Source organism: Lagenorhynchus albirostris, chromosome 10 (genome assembly GCF_949774975.1).
Source record: "Lagenorhynchus albirostris chromosome 10, mLagAlb1.1, whole genome shotgun sequence".
Lineage (NCBI taxonomy): Eukaryota > Metazoa > Chordata > Mammalia > Artiodactyla > Delphinidae > Lagenorhynchus > Lagenorhynchus albirostris.
This window is the reverse complement of record NC_083104.1, coordinates 78,400,419-78,421,477: the sequence shown is the minus strand read 5'-3', so window position 1 is coordinate 78,421,477 and position 21,059 is coordinate 78,400,419. Positions and strand designations below refer to the sequence as shown.

Here is a 21,059-nt window from a genome sequence, read left to right as displayed (position 1 = left end):
TCCACGGCCTTTAGCACAACCTTTAAACTCTTTGAGCCTTTGTTTCCTCAGCTGTAAAGAGGACACTGTTTCCTCAGCTGTAAAGAGGATATAACAATATTTGACCTTCCCATCTGCTGGGTTGGGGCTAAGTATAGTTCTTTTTTTTACATCTTTATTGGAGTATAACTGCTTTACATTGGTGTGTTAGTTGATGCTGTATAACAAAGTAAATCAGCTTTATGTATACATATATCCCCCATTACCCTCCCTCTTGCGTCTCCCTCCCACCCTCCCTATCCCACCACTAGAGATGGTCAAAAAGCAATGAGCTGATCTCCCTGTGCTATGCTGCTGCTTCCCACTAGCTATCTATTTTACATTTGGTAGTGTATATATATCCATGCTACTCTCTCACTTCGTCTAAGCTTACCCTTCCCCCTACCCGTGTCCTCAAGTCCATTCTCTATGTCTGCATCTTTATTCCTGTCCTGCCACTAGGTTCTTCAGAACCATTTTTTTTTTTTTAGATTCCATATATATGTGTTAGCATATGGTATTTGTTTTTCTCTTTCTGACTTACTTCACTCTGTATGACAGACTCTCGGTCCATCCACCTGACTACAAATAACTCCAATTTCATTCCTGAGTAATATTCCATTATATATATGTGCCCCATCTTCTTTATCCATTCATCTGTCAATGGACACTTAAGTTGCTTCCATGTCCTGGCTATTGTAAATAGTGCTTCAATGAACATTGCGGTACATGACTCTTTTTGAATTATGTTTTTTTCAGTGTATATGCCCAGTAGTGGGATTGCTGGGTCATATGGTAGTTCTATTTGTAGTTTTTTAAGGAACCTCCATACTGTTCTCCGTAGTGGCTGTATCAATTTACATTCCCACCAACTGCTGCACCAACAGTGCAAGAGGGTTCCCTTTTCTGCACACCCTCTCCAGCATTTCTTGTTTGTAGATTTTTTGATGATGGCCATTCTGACTGGTGTGAGGTGATACCTCATTGTAGTTTTGATTTGCATTTCTCTAATGATTAGTGATGTTGAGCATCCTTTCATGTGTTCGTTGGCAATCTGTTTATCTTCTTTGGAGAAATGTCTATTTAGGTCTTCTGCCCATTTTTGGATTGGGTTGTTTGTTTTTTTGGTATTGAGCTGATGAGCTGCTTGTATATTTTGGAGATTAATCCATTGTCAGTTGCTTCGTTTGCAAATATTTTCTCGCATTCTGAGGGTTGTCTTTTCGTCTTGTTTATGGTTTCCTTTGCTGTGCAAAAGCTTGGAAGTTTCATTAGGTCCCATTTGTTTATTTTTGTTTTTATTTCCATTTCTCTAGGAGGTGGGTCAAAAAGGATCTTGCTGTGATTTATGTTGTAGAGTGTTCTGCCTATGTTTTCCTCTAAGAGTTTGATAGTGTCTGGCCTTACATTTAGGTGTTTAATCCATTTTGAGTTTATTTTTGTGTATGGTGTTAGGGAGTGTTTTAATTTCTTTCTTTTACATGTTGCTGTCCAGTTTTCCCAGCACCATTTATTGAAGAGGCTGTCTTTTCTCCCTTGTATATTCTTGCCTCCTTTATCAAAGATAAGGTGACCATATGTGTGTGGGTTTATCTCTGGGCTTTCTATCCTGTTCCATTGAGCTATATTTCTGTTTTTCTGCCAGTACCATACTATCTTGATTACTGTAGCTTTGTAGTATGGTCTGAAGTCAGGGAGCCTGATTCCTCCAGCTCCGTTTTTCTTTCTCACGATTGCTTTGGCTATTTGGGGTTTTTTGTGTTTCCATACAAATTGTGAAATTTTTTGTTCTAGTTCTGTGAAAAATGCCATTGGTAGTTTGATAGGGATTGCATGGATCTGTAGATTGCTTTGGGTAGTATAGTCATTTTCACAATGTTGATTCTTCCAATCCAAGAACATGGTATATCTCTTCATCTGTTTGTATCATTTTAATTTCTTTCATCAGTGTCTTATAGTTTTCTGCATACAGGTCTTTTGTCTCCTTAGGTAGGTTTATTCCTAGGTATTTTATTCTTTTTGTTGCAGTGGTTAATGGGAGGGTTTTCTTAATTTCTCTTTCAGATTTTTCATCATAAGTATATGAGAATGCAAGAGATTTCTGTGCATTAATGTTGTATCCTGCTACTTTACGAAATTCATTGATTAGCTCTAGCAGTTTTCTGGTGGGATCTTTAGGATTCTTTATGTATAGTATCATGTCATCTGCAAACAGTGACAGCTTTACTTCTTCTTTTCAGATTTGGATTTCTTTTATTTCTTTTTCTTCTCTGATTGCTGTGGCTAAAACTTCCAAAACTATGTTGAATAATAGTGATGAGAGTGGGAAACCTTGTCTTGTTCTGATTTTAGTGGAAATGGTTTCAGTTTTTCCCCATTGAGAATGATGTTAGCGTGTTTTTGTCATATATGGCCTTTATTATGTTGAGGTCAGTTCCCTCTATGCCTACTTTCTGGAGAGTTTTTTTTTTTTTAAAGAAGATGTTGGGGGTAGGAGTTTATTATTTATTTATTTATTTATTTATTTTTGCTGTGTTGGGTCTTCGTTTCTGTGCAAGGGCTATCTCTAGTTGTGGCTTGCAGGGGCCACTCTTCATCGCGGTGCACGGGCCTCTCTCTATCGCGGCCTCTCTTGCGGAGCACAGGCTCCAGACACGCAGGCTCAGTAGTTGTGGCTCACGGGCCCAGTTGCTCCGTGGCATGTGGGATCCTCCCAGACCAGGGCTCGAACCCGTGTCCCCTGCATTAGCAGGCAGATTCTCAACCACTGCGCCACCAGGGAAGCCCGGAGAGTTTTTTTTTTAACACAATTGGGTGTTGAATTTTGTTGAAAGCTTTTTCTGCATCTATTGAGATTATCATATGATATTTCTCCTTCAATTTGTTAATATGGTGTATCACATTGATTGATTTGCATATATTGAAGAATCCTTGCATTCCTGCGATAAACCCCACTTGATCATGGTGTATGATCCTTTGAATGTTCTGCTGGATTTTGTTTGTTAGTATTTTGTTGAGGATTTTTACATCTATGTTCATCAGTGATACTGGCCTGTCGTTTTCTCTTTTGTGTGTGATATCTTTGTCTGGTTTTGGTATCAGGGTGATGGTGGCCTTGTAGAATGAGTTTGGGAGTGTTCCTTCCTGTGCTGCATTTTGGAAGGTTTTGAGAAGGATTGGTGTTAGCTCTTCTCTAAATGTTTGATAGAATTCACCTGTGAGGCCATGTGGTCCTGGGCTTTTGTTTGTTGGAAGATTTTTAATCACAGTTTCAATTTTAGTGCTTGTGATTGGTCTGCTTATATTTTCTATTTCTTCCTGGTTCAGTCTCTGAAGGTTGTGCCTTTCTAAGAATTCGTCCATTTCTTCCAGGTTGTCCATTTTATTGGCATAGAGTTGCTTGTAGTAATCTCTCATGGTCCTTTGTATTTCTGCAGTGTCAGTTGTTACTTCTCCTTTTTCATTTCTGATTCTACTGATTTGAGTCTTCTCTCTTTTTTTCTTGATGAGTCTGGCTAATGGTTTATGAATTTTGTTTATGTTCTCAAAGAAGCAACTTTTAGTTTTATTGATCTTTGCTATCGTTTCCTTCATTTCTTTTTCATTTATTTCTGATCTGATCCTTATGATTTCTTTCCTTCTGCTAACTTTGGGTATTTTTTGTTCTTCTTTCTCTAATTGCTTTAGGTGTAAGGTTAGGTTGCCTGGGATTTTTCTTGTTTCTTGAGGTAAGATTATATTGCTATAAACTTCCCTCTTAGAACTTCTTTTGCTGCATCCCATAGGTTTTGGGCCATCTTGTTTTCATTGTCATTTATTTCTAGGTATTTTTTGATTTCCCTTTGATTTCCTCAGTGATCTCTTTGTTATTTAGTAGTGTATTGTTTAGCCTCCATGGGTTTGTATTTTTTACAGTTTTTTTCCTGTAATTGATATCTAGTCTCATAGCACTGTAGTCAGAAAAGATACTTGATACGATTTCAATTTTCTTAAATTACCAAGGCTTGATTTGTGACCCAAGGTATGATCTATCCTGGAGAATGTTCCATGAGCACTTGAGAAGGAAGTGTATCTGTTGTTTTTGGATGGACTGTCCTATAAATATCAATTAAGTCCATCTTGTTTGATGTATCATTTAAAGCTTGTGTTTCCTTATTTATTTTCATTTTGGTGGTCCATTGGTGAAAGTGGGGTGTTAAAGTCCCCTACTATGAATGTGTTACTGTTGATATCCCCTTTTATGGCTGTTAGTATTTGCCTTATGTACTGAGGTGCTCCTATTTGGGTGCATAAATATTTACAATTGTTATATCTTCTTCTTGGATCGATCCCTTGATCATTATGTAGTGTCCTTCTTTGTTTCTTGTAATAGTCTTTATTTTAAAGTCTGTTTTGTCTGATACGAGAATTGCTCCTCCAGGTTTCTCATGATTTCCATTTGCATGGAATCTCTTTTTCCATCCCCTCACTTTCAGTCTATATGTGTCGCTAGGTCTGAACTGGGTCTTGTAGACAGCATTTATACGGGTCTTGTTTTTGTATCCATTCAACCAGTCTATGTCTTTTGGTTGGAGCATTTAATCCATTTACATTTAAGGTAATTATTGAGATGTATCTTCCTATTCCCATTTTCTTAATTGTTTTGGTTTGTTATTGTGGGTGTTTTCCTTCTCTTGTTTTCTCTGCCTAGAGAAATTCCTTAGCAGTTGTTGTAAAGCTGGTTTGGTGGTGCTGAATTCTCTTAGCTTTTGCTTGTCTGTAAAGGTTTTAATTTCTCCGTTGAATGTGAATGAGATCCTTGCTGGGTAGAGTAATCTTGGTTGTAGGTTTTTCCCTTCATCACTGTAAATATGTCCTGCCACTCTCTTCTGGCTTTCAGTTTCTGCTGAAAGATCAGCTGTTAACCTTATGGGGATTCCCTTGTATGTTATTTGTTGTTTTTCCCTTGCTGCTTTTAATATTTTTTCTTTGTATTTAATTTTTGATAGTTTGATTAGTATGTGTTTTGGCATATTTCTCCCTGGATTTATCCTGTATGGGACTCTCTGCACTTCCTGGACTTGATTGAATATTTCCTTTCCCATATTAGGGAAGTTTTCAACTGTAATCTCTTCAAATATTTTCTCAGTCCCTTTCTTTTTCTCTTCTTCTTCTGGGACCCCTATAATTCGAATGTTGGTGCAATTAATGTTGTCCCGGAGGTCTCTGAGACTGTCCTCGATTCTTTTCATTCCTTTTCTTTATTCTGTTTTGTGGTAGTTATTTCCACTATTTTGTCTTCCAGGTCACTTATCTGTTCTTCTGCCTCAGTTATTCTGCTATTGATTCCTTCTAGAGAATTTTTAATTTCATTTATTGTGTTGTTCATCATTGTTTGTTTGCTCTTTAGTTCTTCTCGGTCCCTGTTAAGTGTTTCTTGTATTTTTTCCATTCTATTTCCAAGTTTTTGCATCATCTTTACTATCATTGCTCTGAATTCTTTTTCAGGTAGACTGCCTATTTCCTCTTCATTTGTTAGGTCTGGTGGGTTTTTACCTTGCTCCTTCATCTGCTGCGTATTTCTCTGTGTTCTCATTTTGCTTAACTTACTGTGTTTGGGGTCTCCTTTTCGTAGGCTGCAGGTTCATAGTTCCCATTGTTTTTGGTGTCTGCCCCCAGTGGCTAAGATTGGTTCAGTGGATTATGTAGGTGTCCTGGTAGAGGGGACTGGTCCCTGTGTTCTGGTGGATGAGCCTGAATCTTATCTTTCTGGTGGGAAGGACTGCTTCTGGTGGTGTGTTTTGGGGTGTCTGTGAACTTAGTATGATTTTAGGCAGCCTCTGTGCTAATGGGTAGCGTTGTGTTCTTGTCTTGCTAGTTGTTTGGCATGGGGTGTCCAGCACTGGAGCTTGCTGGTTGTTGAGTTGAGCAGGGCCTTAGTGTTGAGTTGGAGATCTCTGGGAGAGCTCTCGCTGACTGATATTACGTGGGGCCGGGAGGTCTCTGGTGGACCAATGTCCTGAACTCAGCTCTCCCTCCTCAGAGTTCCAGGCCTGACACCTGACTAGAGCACCAAGACCCTGTTAGCCACACAGCTCAGAAGAAAAGGGAGACAAAAAAGAAAGAAAGAAAAATAAAAGAAAAGAAATAAAGTTATTAAAATTAAAAAATATATGTTAAAATAAAAAAGTAATAAAAAATAAAAATAAAAAAAGAGAGCAACCCAACCAATAAACAAATCCACCAATGATAACAAGCACTAAAAACTAAACTAAGATAAACATATAAATCAGAATCTAGTCAGTTGCATACAGCAAACCCCACGTCTACAGTTGCTCTTAAAGTCCACTGCCTCAAGTTTGGGATGATTCGTTGTCTATTCAGGTATTCCACAGATGCAGGGTACATCAAGTTGATTGTGGAGCTTTATTCCGCTGCTCCTGAGGCTGCTGGGAGAGATTTCCCTTTCTCTTCTTTGTTCTCACAGCTCCCGGGGCTCAGCTTTGGATTTGGCCCCGCCTCTGTGTGTAGATCACCCTCTGGCATCTGTTCTTCACCCAGACAGGAGGGGGTTAAAGGAGCGGGTGATTAGGGGGCTCTGCCTCACTCAGGCCGGGGGCAGGGAGGGGTACGGAATACGGGGTGAGCCTGTGGTGGCAGAGGCCAGCGTGATGTTGCAACAGCCTGAGGCGCACCGTGTGTTCTCCCGGGGAAGTTGTCCCTGGATCACGGGACCCTGGCAGTGGCGGGCTGCATAGGCTCCCGGGAGGGGAGGTGTGGATAGAGACCTGTGCTCGCACACAGGCTTCTTGGTGGCGGCAGCAGCAGCCTTAGTGTCTCATGCCCGTCTCTGGTGTCCACGCTGATAGCCATGGCTCCTGCCCATCTCTGGAGCCCATTTAGGTGGTGCTCTGAATCTCTTCTCCTCGCGCACCCAGAAACAATGGTCTCTTGCCTCTTAGGCAGTTCCAGTCTTTTTCCTGGAATCCCTCTCATTTACCTGTGGTGCACTAGCCCCCTTCAGGCTGTGTTCATGCAGCCAACCCCAGTCCTCTCCCTGGGATCTGACCTCTGAAGCTTGAGCCTCAGCTCCCAGCCCCCACCTGCCCCAGAGGGTGAGCAGACAAGCCACTGCTCTCTGCACCCCTGTTGCTGCGCTCTCCTCCTTGGCTCTGAAGCTCCCCACCTCCACCCCGTTTCCACCAGTGAAGGGGTTCCCTAGTATGTGGAAACCTTTCCTCCTTCACAGCTCCCTTCCGAGGTGCAGGTCCCATCCTTTTTTTTTTTTTTTTTTTTTTGTGGTACGCGGGCCTCTCACTGTTGTGGCCTCTCCCACTATGGTGCACGGGCTCCAGACATGCAGGCTCAGTGGCCATGGCTCATGGGCCTAGCCGCTCTGTGGCATGTGGGATCTTCTCGGACCGGGGCACAAACCCGTGTCCCCTGCATCGGCAGGAGGACTCCCAACCACTGCGCCACCAGGGAAGCCCCCCATCCATATTCCTTTGTCTCTGTTTTTTCTTTTGCCCTACCCAGGTGCATGGGGAGTTTCTTGCCTTTTGGGAAGTCTGAGGTCTTCTGCCAGCATTCTATAGGTGTTCTGTAGGAGTTGTTCCACACGTAGATGTATTTTTGATGTATTTGTGGGAAGGAAGGAGATCTCCATGTCTTACTCCTCCACCATCTTGAAGGTCCTGAGTATAGCAATTTTCAAAGGCTTTTTGGCCAGGCCAAGATGATAGAACACAGGGAAGGAAGCCAATGATACACACAGCTGCTTCTGAGCCAGAGAGAAAGTCTTTAAAGTTCCCTCAGAGCTAAGATGACAGGTATCAGTGCTAACCTTGAGGTTTGAAAGGTTCTCAAGTTAATTACGGGAAGACATCATGGCATGGGCCTCCTCTGACTTCCTTTTACCTGATCAACGTCTAGTTGTTCCACATCTTCCCATTGTGAGGGTCATGAGCCCAGGTTTTTTGTGTAGTTCTGTAGCTGGGCTTGGATCTGAACACGAGGCTCACGTCTCAGAAAAAGTCAAGCTGCTGAAGCTGCTGAATTCTTCACTCCTCCTCATGGCCCATCCACACACCCTTGCTGGCCTTCCCTGAGCTTCAGGGCCTGGTGTGAAGGGAGCCTCCCAGTTCCTTTTTTTGATCTATCTCCCTCTTCTCTAGCCCTTGCCTTGAATTGGTCCTCAAAATTTGATGCAGAATTGCCACTGAGGAGATGATTAAAATGACAGATCCCTGGTCCCACCTACTGAGAGTTTTTTTAAAAAAAATTGAAGTATAGTTGATTTACTATGTTGTATTAGTTTCAAGTGTACAGCAAAGTAATTTGGAGATATATATATATATATATATATATATATATATATATATATATATATATATATTCTTTTTCACATTCTTTTCCATTACAGGTTTTTACAAGATACTGAATATAGTTCCCTGTGCTATATAGTAGGTCCTTGTTGTTTATTTGTTTTATATATAGTAGTGTGTATTTGTTAATTCCAGTCTCCTAACTGATCCCTCCTCCTGAGCTTTTGGTTCCATCCTGGTGGCATTGAGAGAATCTGCACCTTAAACAGCTCTAGGCTGAGAAACCCTGTCTGAAACATCATCTTTAAAATAAAGGGATAGGAGTTCTTTCCACCTCTGACCTTCTAGAAATCCAGGCTTTTTCACATGTCTTAGTGACTCAGGGCTGACTTACAGATAATCTGGTTCACCTTCTCTGGAGTTGTCTTCGCCATCTTTTGGTCTTTTCCATCTTCTCACCACTTTATTCCACTCCAGTTTCCTCCTATTGGCCCCCCTTTTTCTTTGTGGATTCTGCAGGAGTGAATTAAAGGATTATAGGAAGGTAGAATGTCTAGTCGTATGAGGAGCCCCTTCCGTAATTTTACCTCCCCATGCCTAGCTTCAGTGTGAAATAGGTGGAGAGGTAAACTTCTCTCCCACTTTTTGAGTGTTTGGATGGTCATCCTGTGGTCACGGTTCATACAGCTCACAATGATGCTTGGGTACCACATGTTCTTTTTTTCCTGTGGTGCTGGAACTGCTTATCACTGTGCCTGATGCCTTTCCATCTCTTAAATTGGGATGAGTCACTGAGTTATTTCTCCTTTGTAGATGCAGAAAATGAAAAGATCCTGCTTTTCCTTATCCCCAAGTCTTGTTGGTGATCGGGTTCAGTATATAACTCAGGACTAGTGAGCTGGGGGTCAGTACACCTGGAAAATCTACTGACTTCTGGCAACACATTTGTCCAGAATTTTCTCTCTCAGAAATACTCCAGGGCATTGTTCTCTGTGGAGGTTTAGTTATTGGTATTATAAACATGCCTCCCCTTCTTCACGATCTTCTCCCATCTGCCTCAAATATCTCACAAGAGGACTTTCTAGGCAGTTGTTTTATAGGAACTGGGGCTTCGCATTAGGTTGGAATCTGTGTGGGAAGAAGAACTGTTGGGAGAGAGGCATACCCATGTCATCTGTATGACCTTGAGCTAATCACCTTGTCCAAGAGGATTTCATTACATTTATCAGAATTACAGTTCCATAGCTGCACAGGACATTTAAACCTGTTCTCTGCCTCTTGCATGAGCCAGATACTGCTTTCTGTGATTTTCACATCCTTGGTTTGAAAACCACATGAGTTCAGTGTGACTGTAAATTAACAGGAAGCCAAAAGCTCTGAGAGGGAGACTGCGGGAGGTCAAGGGTGCTTCCTCCTCTAGGTGCCTCACGGTCCCACTCCCGGCACCTCCCTCAGAGGTTCTGGGTTGTCATCTGAAGTCAGCTGGCATTTTTCCTGTGCACAAACTTTGCCAGCACGGATACACCAAACACAGACGGAAAGGCATCAGTAATATCAAAAGAGGCAGGGTGGGAGGATGGATCTGAACACGTGGAGAGAGGAATGTTCCTATAAGACAGGGACACTTGGCAGTAGAGCCAGTGACAAGTGGTACCAGTTATGTAAAGCAAAATGCCACCCATCAAGCAGAATGTGTTAATTCTCTCTATTCCTGGCTATTTATGACTTTTTGTCCAAGACTCAATACACGTCTGTAAAAATAAAAAATGGAATCGACCCCATCTGTTAGGTAGAAGGTGGCCTGTTCTTGGGCAAAAAGGTAAGAAAGTATTACCAGCATATCGCTGGAGAATTCCAGAGGCTGAACACAGAAGAACTTTGAGTACGACTTTGCCCCTTCCGTATTTTCCCTTTTTTGAGTTAGTTGTACGAGGGTGACTAATTTTATGGAGATGTTTAAAATTATATTTAAATTAATTTGAGTTTAAGGAGTTTCTGTTCTGATGGATCACCCAGACTATCCTGCTTGAAAACAAAATAAAACAAAATAACAAAACCTGTTTTCCAGGGCAACTTTCCCTTTCAGTTCTGCCGGAGGTGGTCCAGGGCTCACAGCTGGTTTCCCGAGCGACTGCCACAAGAGGGCGACAACGTCACGGTAGAGAAAGGCCAGCTGCTCCTGTTGGACACCAACACCAGCATCCTCAACTTCCTGCACGTGAAAGGTTTGTGGAGTTTGGAGATGGGGGTGGCATTATTATATATGATTTTATCATTTTAGGGGCAGAAGAAAGGGGAACTTTTTGGATAAGTTCCAGCCCTTGGTTGACAATTTATTCTCGGACCAAATTGAGATTTCCCTATGAAAGGAAGAAGTGGTCAGAAGGTTCAAAATGAAAGCCCTTTCTTTTGACTCTTAAAAGCACAGAGCTTGATTATTTTAATTTTTCAAATGCAAGAGGGTGATCAGTGTTCTCCAAGAATATGCTTCTTTATTCAAGTCCTTTGTATTCATGCTTGTCCCTGGCAGCACTCACGATATAGCAGAAGGCTCTGAAATCAGTTAATGCTGCTGCCTTTGAAATTCTCTGCCAAGAAAGCAATGCCTTCCTGCTTTTACCCTGTTGTAGTTTTGACTTCCTTGTCCCGTGGAAAGTCATATAAATAGGCTTCCTTATTGCAAAACCGGCCACATAGCTCTAGGGTCTGGGAATTGGGGAGAGACTGAGAATTCAAATTTTAACTCCTCTCCCTCATTACCAAGTGACTAAGTCAGTTGTTTCTACCTCCTCATGAGTTTCTTTCCTTATCTGTTAAATGAGAATAAAAATCATTGCCTCCTTCAGTGGCAGATAATAACGAATGGTTATCAAAGGGACTCTTGTTCACTGGCAAGTGTGATTAGTTACAGAGATCTATAAAACTGCACTAAAACACAATTCTGTACTATAAATATATTTAACATTTACAGGAGCATTTGTTCTTGTTAAAGTAAGATTGTGGCTATATGAGGGAGAATAAAATATTTTGCAGAGGATAAACTGATGGAGTGTTACTACCCGTCTCTTACAGGTGGACTTATTAGGAATTTTACATTCTTTATTCTGCAAGCTTATTTTTTTTCCCCTCTGGTAGCAAGGAGAAGATTTCAGGCAAATCAATTAATTAGTACCCTTTAGGAAAAAGGCCTGTGAGCTTGAGCTCCTGACCTGTCTTTTTGGTGGTGGTTGTGTGTGTGTGTAGCCAGTGGCTATGGGGAGTACTGACTTATTGACAGCTAGCAGCTACCTAAGGACTGGCAATGACAAAAGAAAATTACAGACTTCAAGTCTCAGCTCAGAGAAAAGATGCTCTTTACAGGCTTTTAACCAGGATTCTCGCCACAGGAGTCAAATCCTGTTGGAGGATGGGATGCCCTTCAGGAGCTCAAGGGTCTTTGCCTGATATTGATACAATTTGGGAGAAGTTTTGCAGCTAAAAGTCCTCAAACTCAGCCCATCTGAGTCTCTGGATATCCTAGTAGTTCCAGGTAAATGTTCCAGCAAGGAATGGTGTTTGTTGATAGGGCCAGAGACTGAAGATGGAGAAGAGGCATCAGAGGAGAAGAGAGGGCAAGGGAAAGGCAGAGGTATGTGGATACCTGTCTTCCACTCTTGGAGATTTCAAGATCCTAGTAACCCAGATACTTGCCCCAAGCTGTCACCTTTCAGTGGTGGTTATTCCTAAATGTTCCTGTTCAGGCAATACTTCACTCTCATTATTTAGAATAAGTGACTAGGTTTAGAAGGGCTAACCCTCATCCCATGGAGAGGGAAAGTCTGTTATGTGAAGCATCCCCCCCATTGGTAGGATCGTGAGGATAAGTGGTGGACACCCGTTTCTGTACAAACAGGAGTTGTTGGTAGGGAGCAGGGTTGCCTAGAGTGAAAGTAAGATTTTAATCACAGAGATATGGGTCATAGGTTCTAGAAAGCATGAGAACTGGGAAAGGACACAGATGAGATTTGGTTCAACAGATGACTTGTGAATGCTTATTAAGTGGCCCAGGAGCTCTGTGTGAGACACAAGAAGTGAGGAATAATGCTTAACATGAATAATGTGCATTACTACTAAACAAAAAGTAATTAGGGAGCAAATATAAAAGAGTAAAATGTCTAGTTCTAAAACACGTGATGTAGGAGATAAGGCAGAATGTAGACAGAAGTAATCCGAGTGTCCAGGATGTAAGATTAGAGTTGGATAGTGGAGAGGAGGTGAAGAGCATGTACTTTGTACCTGAGACAAGTTTTGATCGTGTAGACATCAATATACACACAGATTCAACGTGGGAGGAATTTCCCCGTCTCACTTAATAGCCAGTGGCTCAGGCCAAAAATCTTGGTGGCACCCTAGATATCTTTCTTCTTCTTATATTCCATGACCAATCCATCAGTGAATCTTCCTGGCTGAATCTTCAACATGTGTCCCATTAGTACCAACCTAGTCCTATTCAACCTAACTTTTGGCTGGGACCATTTCAAACAACTTCTTAACTGGTTCCCATGTTTCTGATTTTTTTGTCTTCTTTAGTAGCAGAACCCCAGTTTTGTTTTGTTTTGTTTTGTTTTTTGTGGTACGTGAGCCTCTCACTGTTGTGGCCTCTCCCGTTGTGGAGCACAGGCTCTGGACGCACAGGCTCAGTGGCCATGGCTCACGGGCCTAGCCGCTCTGCGGCATGTGGGATCTTCCCGGACTGGGGCACGAACCCGTGTCCCCTGCATCGGCAGGCGGACTCTCAACCACTGTGCCATCAGGGAAGCCCAAGAACCCCAGTTTTTATTTGGGGCAGCAGTGTATCCAGCTAAAATGCTATATTTCCTCATCTCCTTTGTAGGTAGACATAGCCTGTGGCTAAGAGCTGGCCAGTGATATGTAAGGGGAAGAGTGGTGCAGGACATCTAAGACATTTCTTAAAGTAGAGCTGGCTTAGTAGGAGCCATGCCCTATTTGTCCCTCTTTCTTTCTCCTCCCTGCTTCCTGGAATGTAAATGTGATAGCTGCATTTTCAACTGCCATCTTGGACCATGAGTTGACTTGCTAAGAATGGGAAAATAGGGAATTCCCTGGAGGTGCAGTGGTTAAGAATCTATGATTCCACTGCAAGGGCACGGGAACTAAGAGCCCACATGCCCCTTGGTGTGGCCAAAAAACAGAATGAGGAAACAGAAGAATGGAAGAAACCCGGGACTCTCCGAGTTGTCATACTAGCATGGCATCTGGGGCTGCCCACCTCTGAAGTACTTTTTGTGATAGAAAAATATGCCTTCATGTGTTTAAGTCATTGGTATTTGACTTTTGTGCTATATGCTAAAATAAGCCCCAATAGTTTATTGTCCACGCCCTTTAAAATATGTCAGATCTTATTACTTCTTTCCTCAACCACCCCTACCCCAATGGCTTCTCATCTCACTAGGAATAAGGTTCACACCATTATTAAACTTCTGATCCCTTCATTGACCTTGCCTTCCTCATTCACTCTGCTCCAGCTCTTCTGTGAATATACCAGTGACACACCTGCCTCACGGCCTTTGCACATAATGCCCTTTGCCTGGAATATTCTTCCTCCAGATATTCATGTGTCTAGCTCACTTATTTCATTCTCTTTTTGAGAAAATGTCAACTTATTAGAGAGGACTTGCCATCTTTTCTAAAATTATAGCAATCCTATGACTCCATTTATTTTGCTTTACTTTTCTTCATATTGTTTATCACTACATGAGATACTATAATTTACTTGTTTATTTACAGTTCATTTCCTCTGCTAGGATAAGCTCAAAAAGGCAAAGAACTTCCATCAATTATTTACTGCTGTCTCTTCAGTGTCTAGGACCGTGCCTGACTCATGATGTGGGCTCAAAGTACATGTGTTGATTTTTGAATGGGTAGACAAGTAAAATGGTGCAGAATTCAGATCCCAGATGAAATTTAAGAAGTATAATTTTGAAGTTCTTCCTCTCTTAAATATCACGTTTCTCAACTAATTTGCTTTTACTGTCCTTAGTTGTGCTCACTGATATCTATCTATATACGTATGTACACACATAAATACATAAATTTACATACATACACATGTATACACATCTACACATCTACATAAAAAAGTATATCTTTATGAGTTAGAAATATAAAATCCATTGCTAAGTTATTTTTTGTTTGTTTGTTTCTAAAAGACATATGAAGAAGGCTTTCACTGGGGAAGAACCCCAGCTCTCAACTATCTGGTTGATATGGTGTAGCTCTCAACCTCTAATGTCTTCTCTTGGTGTATAATAGGTGTGAAGATACTTGAAGGACAATAAAAATCTATTCAAGTATAAGATTGAATTGTTATCATCATCATCAATAACAGCAATTCACTCTCTGAGTATCTGTTACTGTCTGTCTTTTTCATACCCATTCATGGTATCAGAAAAATAGCTGTGTGAAATTTTCTTTATTTTTTGATACCATCTATGGGATGAAACAAGTCATGAAAAATTTCAAGCCAAAAAATAATTTATTCAAAAGATTTTAACGGGGCTTCCCTGGTGGCACAGTAGTTGAGAGTCCGCCTGCGGGGGACGCAGGTTCGTGCCCCCGTCCGGGAGGATCCTGCATGCTGTGGAGCGGCTGGGCCTGTGAGCCATGGCCACTGGGCCTACGCGTCCGGAGCCTGTGCTCCGCAACGGGAGAGGGCACAGTGGCGAGAGGCCTGTGTACCTCAAAAAAAAAAAAAAGATAAAAAGATTTTAACGAACAAGATATAAAGTATTATAGTGGAAGTACTTTCTCAGCCATTTCCACAGTATTATGAAGAAAACATTCCACATGAAGTATGTACACACTTTGAAAGGATTAGTGCTAAATAGAAGTGAAACTAGATCACCTAGGAACTACATTTGGAACTACTTTATGAAGATATTGCATCCTCCATAGTTTTTCCATTCATGGAAACCAGAATCCCAATATATACAGGGACCAGGCTCCTCCATCAGGAAAACCAACAGTTCTACATATGGCCCTTGAGAGTTCTGAACTCTCTGGGCCTTCCTTATGTTTATAAAATAGAACACACTTTTTTTTCTTACAAGTAAAACTTATAGTAGAAAGGAGGATTATAAATTTCTTTGAGGCAATTGAGAAATGGCACCCAAAGACTAAGTTTTCACCGTTATTTATGCTGCTGTATGTACTGATTCCTGAACTTTCTGGAAAAAATGGCACACTATTTTGTGACGCTGATAAGAGCTTCAGCTATATCTCTTATGATTTCATGTTAATTAGCAAAAGGCCTAGAACTTTTGTCTACTTACCATTTCAATTTCTTCCCTCCATTCCTTCTTCTCTCCTTTTTTTTTTTTAATTATTTTTTAGGAGGTACTGTTAAACACAAAAGAGAATTAACCCCATCAATTAATACTAATGAGCTGGGATGGAAATAGGCATCTTGCCTTGATTTAGTTAATTATATTTTTCATTCTTTTATGTTAAGATGCCCAACGGCCATAGGCATCGCTGAATTTATCATTTTATTCCAGGTAATTATGATGAGCCATAATAACAGAGACAGAACGTTACCCTCTTGTGTACACTATTATGGATTCTGGGCAAGGATCTTGGGCTTGTGGTCTGTAGCTGGGGCAGCATCCATATTTTCTGAATGAAGCAGTGACTCTCTGTCCTGGTGGTCAAGCAGCTTGATGTGAAGTGGTCTAGAGCTGATGACTAATAAAGGGTCAATTAGGGGAGGATGAACTCTAGAAACCCCTCTTCCCTTGGCATTGGGCTTTCAAGAGGAAGACGTTTTGTAGTTTCTTATTACTTACAGTGCCTTCATTTTACAAGGCTTGAGCAGAAACTTGTGCTGTTTAATAGTGCACTGGCTTCCTTTCATGTGATTTTCTATTTCTTGGTCTACTGGTGTATACCAAAGCAGTTAAATGCTTGGCAGGCTTTTGAGCCAGAAAGAACTGAGTCTGAATCTGGGCTCTGCTTCTTACCGGCTTTGTGACCTTGGGCAAGTTGCACAGCCTTTGTAAGCCTCAAGTTTCTCCTCTTTAGAGTAAGGCCTGTTTTAGTAATAGCAGCAGGGACAGCAATTGCTAACGTTTACTGTTTGCTATTGTGTAGCCATACTGCAATGTATCACCCAACGCTTATGGATGTTCTGGGTACTAAATGAAAGAATGTTTCTAAAGCCCTTAGTACAGGGTCTGGCCCAGCACAAGCATTCAGTTCATGTTAGTTGTTGTTTCTTTTGGATTGAAGGGGATAACAGAAGAGATGGCTGCATGTCAGGCCTAAGTTGCAATTTTATTTACAGCTAGTGGCTGTTTCTATATACAAAGCAAACTGGATTACTCAAAGAATTAGCTGGGCAATAAAGACCTCAGATGGCTTCTGCCTCTGTTATCTTCAGAATGCATATTGAAGTGTTTTTCTATAGCAAGAGAGGGAAGGATACAGAGGTAGAAGTAGCAGAGTTATCCATGAGGTTGCCTTCATTCTCCTTGGTATTTTGACTCTGGAAGTGTGTTTTTCTGCTGCAGTTGGGAATGTGGTCTCGTTTTCTTCAAACTCTTTCTTTTATTTCACAGTTCTGAGGACACTCAGATCTTTTTAGTCTATTATACTGGTGATTTCTGTAGTCTAGCAATGCATATTCTTGGTTTATTGAGATGAGCCATCTTTTTTGACCAACTACTGGGTTCATTGTAGAGTTTCTTTTTTAAAAATTAAAAAAAATTTTATTGTGGTATAAATGACATATTATATAAATTTCAGGTGTATAACATACTGTTTTGGTATTTGTATATATTGCAAAATAATCACCACAATAGTCACCATAGATAGGTACAAAATTTTTTTTCTTTGTTTTGGGAACTTGCAAGATCCACTCTCTTAGCTACTTTCAAATATACAATACAGTATTATTAGCTGTAGTCACCATGCTGTACATCACATCTCCAGGACATGTTCATTTTATGACTAGAAGTATGTACCTTTTGACGCCCTTCACCCATTTCGCCTACCCCTCATCCACCCATGTCAGTCAACCACCAATCTGGTCTCAATATCTGTGAGCTAGATTTGTCTGTTTTTTATTTGTTTCTTTGTTTTGTTCTTTTCTTTATCTTCCACATATAAGTGAGATCAAATGGCATTAATCTTTTTCTGACTTATTTCACTTAGTCTTATGCCCTCAAGTTTCATCCCTGTTGCAATGGAAAGATTTCATTCTATTTTATCACTAAACAATATTCCAGTGTGTGTGTGTGTGTGTGTGTGTGTGTGTGTGTGTGTGTACACATACACACGTATATATACACCACATTTTAATTATCCATTCATTAGGTTGTTTCCATGCCTTGGCTATTGTAAGTAATACTACAATGAACATAGGGGTGCATATATCTTTTTGAAGTAGTGTTTTTGTTTTCTTCAGATAAATACCCAGAAATGGAATTGCTGGATCATATGGTAGTTCTATTTTTAGTTTTTTGAGGAACTTCTATACTCTTTTCCACAGTGGCTGCACCAACTTAGATTCCCACCAACAGTGTAGGAGAGTTCCCGTTTTTCCCACATCCTCGCCAGCTCTTGTTATTTGTTGTCTTTTTGATAATAGCCTCTCTAACAGGTGTGATGTGATTATCTCATTGTGGTTTTGATTCACATTTCCCTGATTATTAGTGATGCTGAATATTTTTTCATGTGCCTGTTGGCCATCTGTGTGTCTCCTACGGTTTCTTCATCTTAGTCGAGGGTTTGAGGATTTCGGAGTGAGGTATTAAGTGCTGTATCCAGCACAGCCTTTTTATCCCAGGGTTTGTACACTTGGTTCCTTCTAATTAGAACCAAACTGACCTCAGTTTCAGTAGGTGCATGCTTCAGATAATGCTTTACAATGCAGTAATCTGGGAATGCTGTGAAACAGGGCTTCCTGGGACATCCTGTGTGGTCTCTCTGTGCATGCATCAGGACCCTGGGAGTTACGGGGCAGGTTACCCCGTGTCTGCAGTTTTAAGACTTCACTGAGAGCAGCTTGGATTTAAAGGAAATCCATCTGAAGGCATTGGATACAAATGCAATACTCTGTTAATATTTTTTTTTCTTCCTCTCCTAACTATAGAATGTCTTGGTCAACATGGGAGGGTTTTGTGAACTGACAAAACTTGTTTCAAATGGGTAAGTTTAAAACAACTTATGTGCAAGTTGGCTGCAAAAGGAGATTGAGTGAATTGACTCTTCTTCCAGCTAAAAGCTACCCTTCAAGGCAGGAAATGGGATGATTATGTACAGACAAGGTGACAAGGTTGTCTGATTGGGGCTGGGTCAGCAAACAGGGGGCCTGAGTTCAAATATGAGGCACCCATGGACTTTCCTGTGGCTTTGGGTAAGGATCTCGCCTCAGATCAGTGCACAAAATGGAAATGGTGGTGACTTCCTCCCTTTACAGGAGGAGAGTGGCTTGTATAAATGTCTACCGGCTGTTAATGTTGTTCATCTGTAGCCCTGAGAGGGAAGTGTGGTAAAGGAATTGGTAAGCTTCCTTCCCATAGTTTCAAGCATGGTGCTGAGAAGGGCCTGGGCTGTGCAGTGATCTTAAGTGGAAGCCAGATGGAGAAGTCAGCACCAGAAAACATTTACCTGAGTTTTGTGAAATCCACCCTTAACTCCCTTAATTTTGTGCATCTCTATATGTCAGTCTTTTCTTGGTGACAAATTGGTGTTACTTATTTTATGAGTGGGGACCTTGCTTATATCCAAAGCTAAGTAGATCATTGATAGAATTTTTCATAGGCTAAGAACTTTAATATCATTCATATACAAATCATATAACTTTTATATGAATTGCTTTTATATTAATTCTTTACAAATTTAATATTAGGGTGTGTTTTTTCTGCCCTTTACCTTTTGGCAATGTGCAATCTAGGCAAGTAAGCTGAAGAAAGCAGGAGCCAGGTCTGTTTTTGCTCACCTTTGTATTGCCAGGATCATTATATTTCCAGGCACATAGTAGGTACTCAAATAATTGTTGAATGACTGAATTTCTGACCGGAAGAGGCAGATTAATGTTGGTTGTGAATTTCTCTGTAATCAGAGTCCTTCCTGGTATCCTCAAATGTTAGTGGATTAGTCCAGACAGTGACCAATTTCATTTACTATTTGTGTATCAGGAGATCAGAGACAAAGGCTTTTTAATGTGGGGGGACACTTGGCTCTGAAACCCCTTATTTTTCCCAGTCAGACAATGACTTACAATATTTACTTCCAGAGAACAGTCCCAGACATACTTGATTAGCCTTAAATGAAAGATAAGCCACTGCTATGAGAAAGGACTTGCTTTCAGTAGATGGGCAGACAGACAGATAGATAGATATTAAACAATTTACAGTTTATGTCTTGACAACTTGGATGTTGTAACATGAAAAATGCTATTGAAAGGGACCAGTCCTTTCCTACCGCAGAAGCTACAATATTTTCAGTAACAAAAGATAAATATTTCAAACATCCTTCCTTAAAACCCTTCTGGGACTTTCTGTTAGCCTTTAACATCAAGTCTAAACACCATGATATGGCTTACAATGTCCTTCAGGACTTGGTCTCTCCTTACCTCTCTACCTCATTTGTTGATTAATGATTCTCACATCCTGTTTATCCAGACTGGGAGTGAAGTTAGAAATCTGGGATGCTTATGTATCTGGGATTCTTGTGCAGACTGAAATATACTGAAGACAGCTTTTCATTATTATCATTTCCCATGTACTGTAATATTCCTGGGGGTCAAGTAAAGGAAGGATGTACGCTCATTTTTTAAATAAGTACTATGAACGACTATTATTGTTCATTTCTAAAATTATTATGTTGTAGCTGAATCATGGTTACAATACTCAGAGAATAATTATATTTGGAACCTTTTAAATAACAGATTGCTCAGAGAAACGTATCAGGTTGCAGGGCTGGTAAAAAAATGTGATTGGATCAATGCTAATTGACCTTTGATACAGAGAAAGAAGGAGATTATTTGAATCAGTGGGTAACTTGGTAGTTATGGCGATTTTTACCTGCCTGGAGAAGACAGTTTCTTCCCCCCTGTTTTCTCCTTTCTTTCTGAGGCCTTAAGTGACTTTCTAAGAATCCATGGAACAGCTGAGGGGCTTCAGAACTTAAATATCACAAACTTTGTTGGTAAAAGGAAGTTTTGATTTTCTCGAGGTAGAAAGGAAATCAAGGTTTAGTTAAGTAGTAATTGACAACAGTAGCTATAATAAAAGGCATTTATTTACATCTCAGTGTTCTGAATTCCTTTAAGTGTTTCTCTTCCACAAATATGTTTATACTTTGTAATTAGCATAGAGTTAATTCATTGATAAGGTTAACTTCATGAGTTTTATGTTTTATAGAAAAAGTAAAAGGCTGAGTCATCACTATTATCTTCTTTCTTGGTTATCTGTAAAGTTGGCCAGTTCACTAAAACCAGGGTATTTCTATTCACCTGGAGCAATTAAACTTCACTGTGACCTTCTTAAAGTGTATTTTTAACATTTTTATTATGGCACCTAGCAGAAGGGCTTGGAAATAACAGCAAATGTTAGTTGAATGACAAAGTGAATTAATCTGCAATTCCAGCTTTGTATTTTTCAACCTGTTTTAGACTATGGACTATGGACATCTAGAACAAGCTTCATTTACCTAGAGCAGTGGTTCTCAAAGTGT

General features: G+C 40.6%; 1 protein-coding gene across 1 annotated transcript in view; it reads left to right on the top strand.

Moving 5' to 3' along the window:
- PKHD1 (PKHD1 ciliary IPT domain containing fibrocystin/polyductin) overlaps positions 1-21,059 on the top strand; it is a 433,598-nt gene that overhangs the window by 122,847 nt on the left and 289,692 nt on the right. Inside the window, exon 35 of the mRNA XM_060164227.1 lies at positions 10,390-10,546. Within this exon, the coding sequence (XP_060020210.1) occupies positions 10,390-10,546 (157 nt within the window). The remainder of the gene's footprint in view (positions 1-10,389; positions 10,547-21,059) is intronic.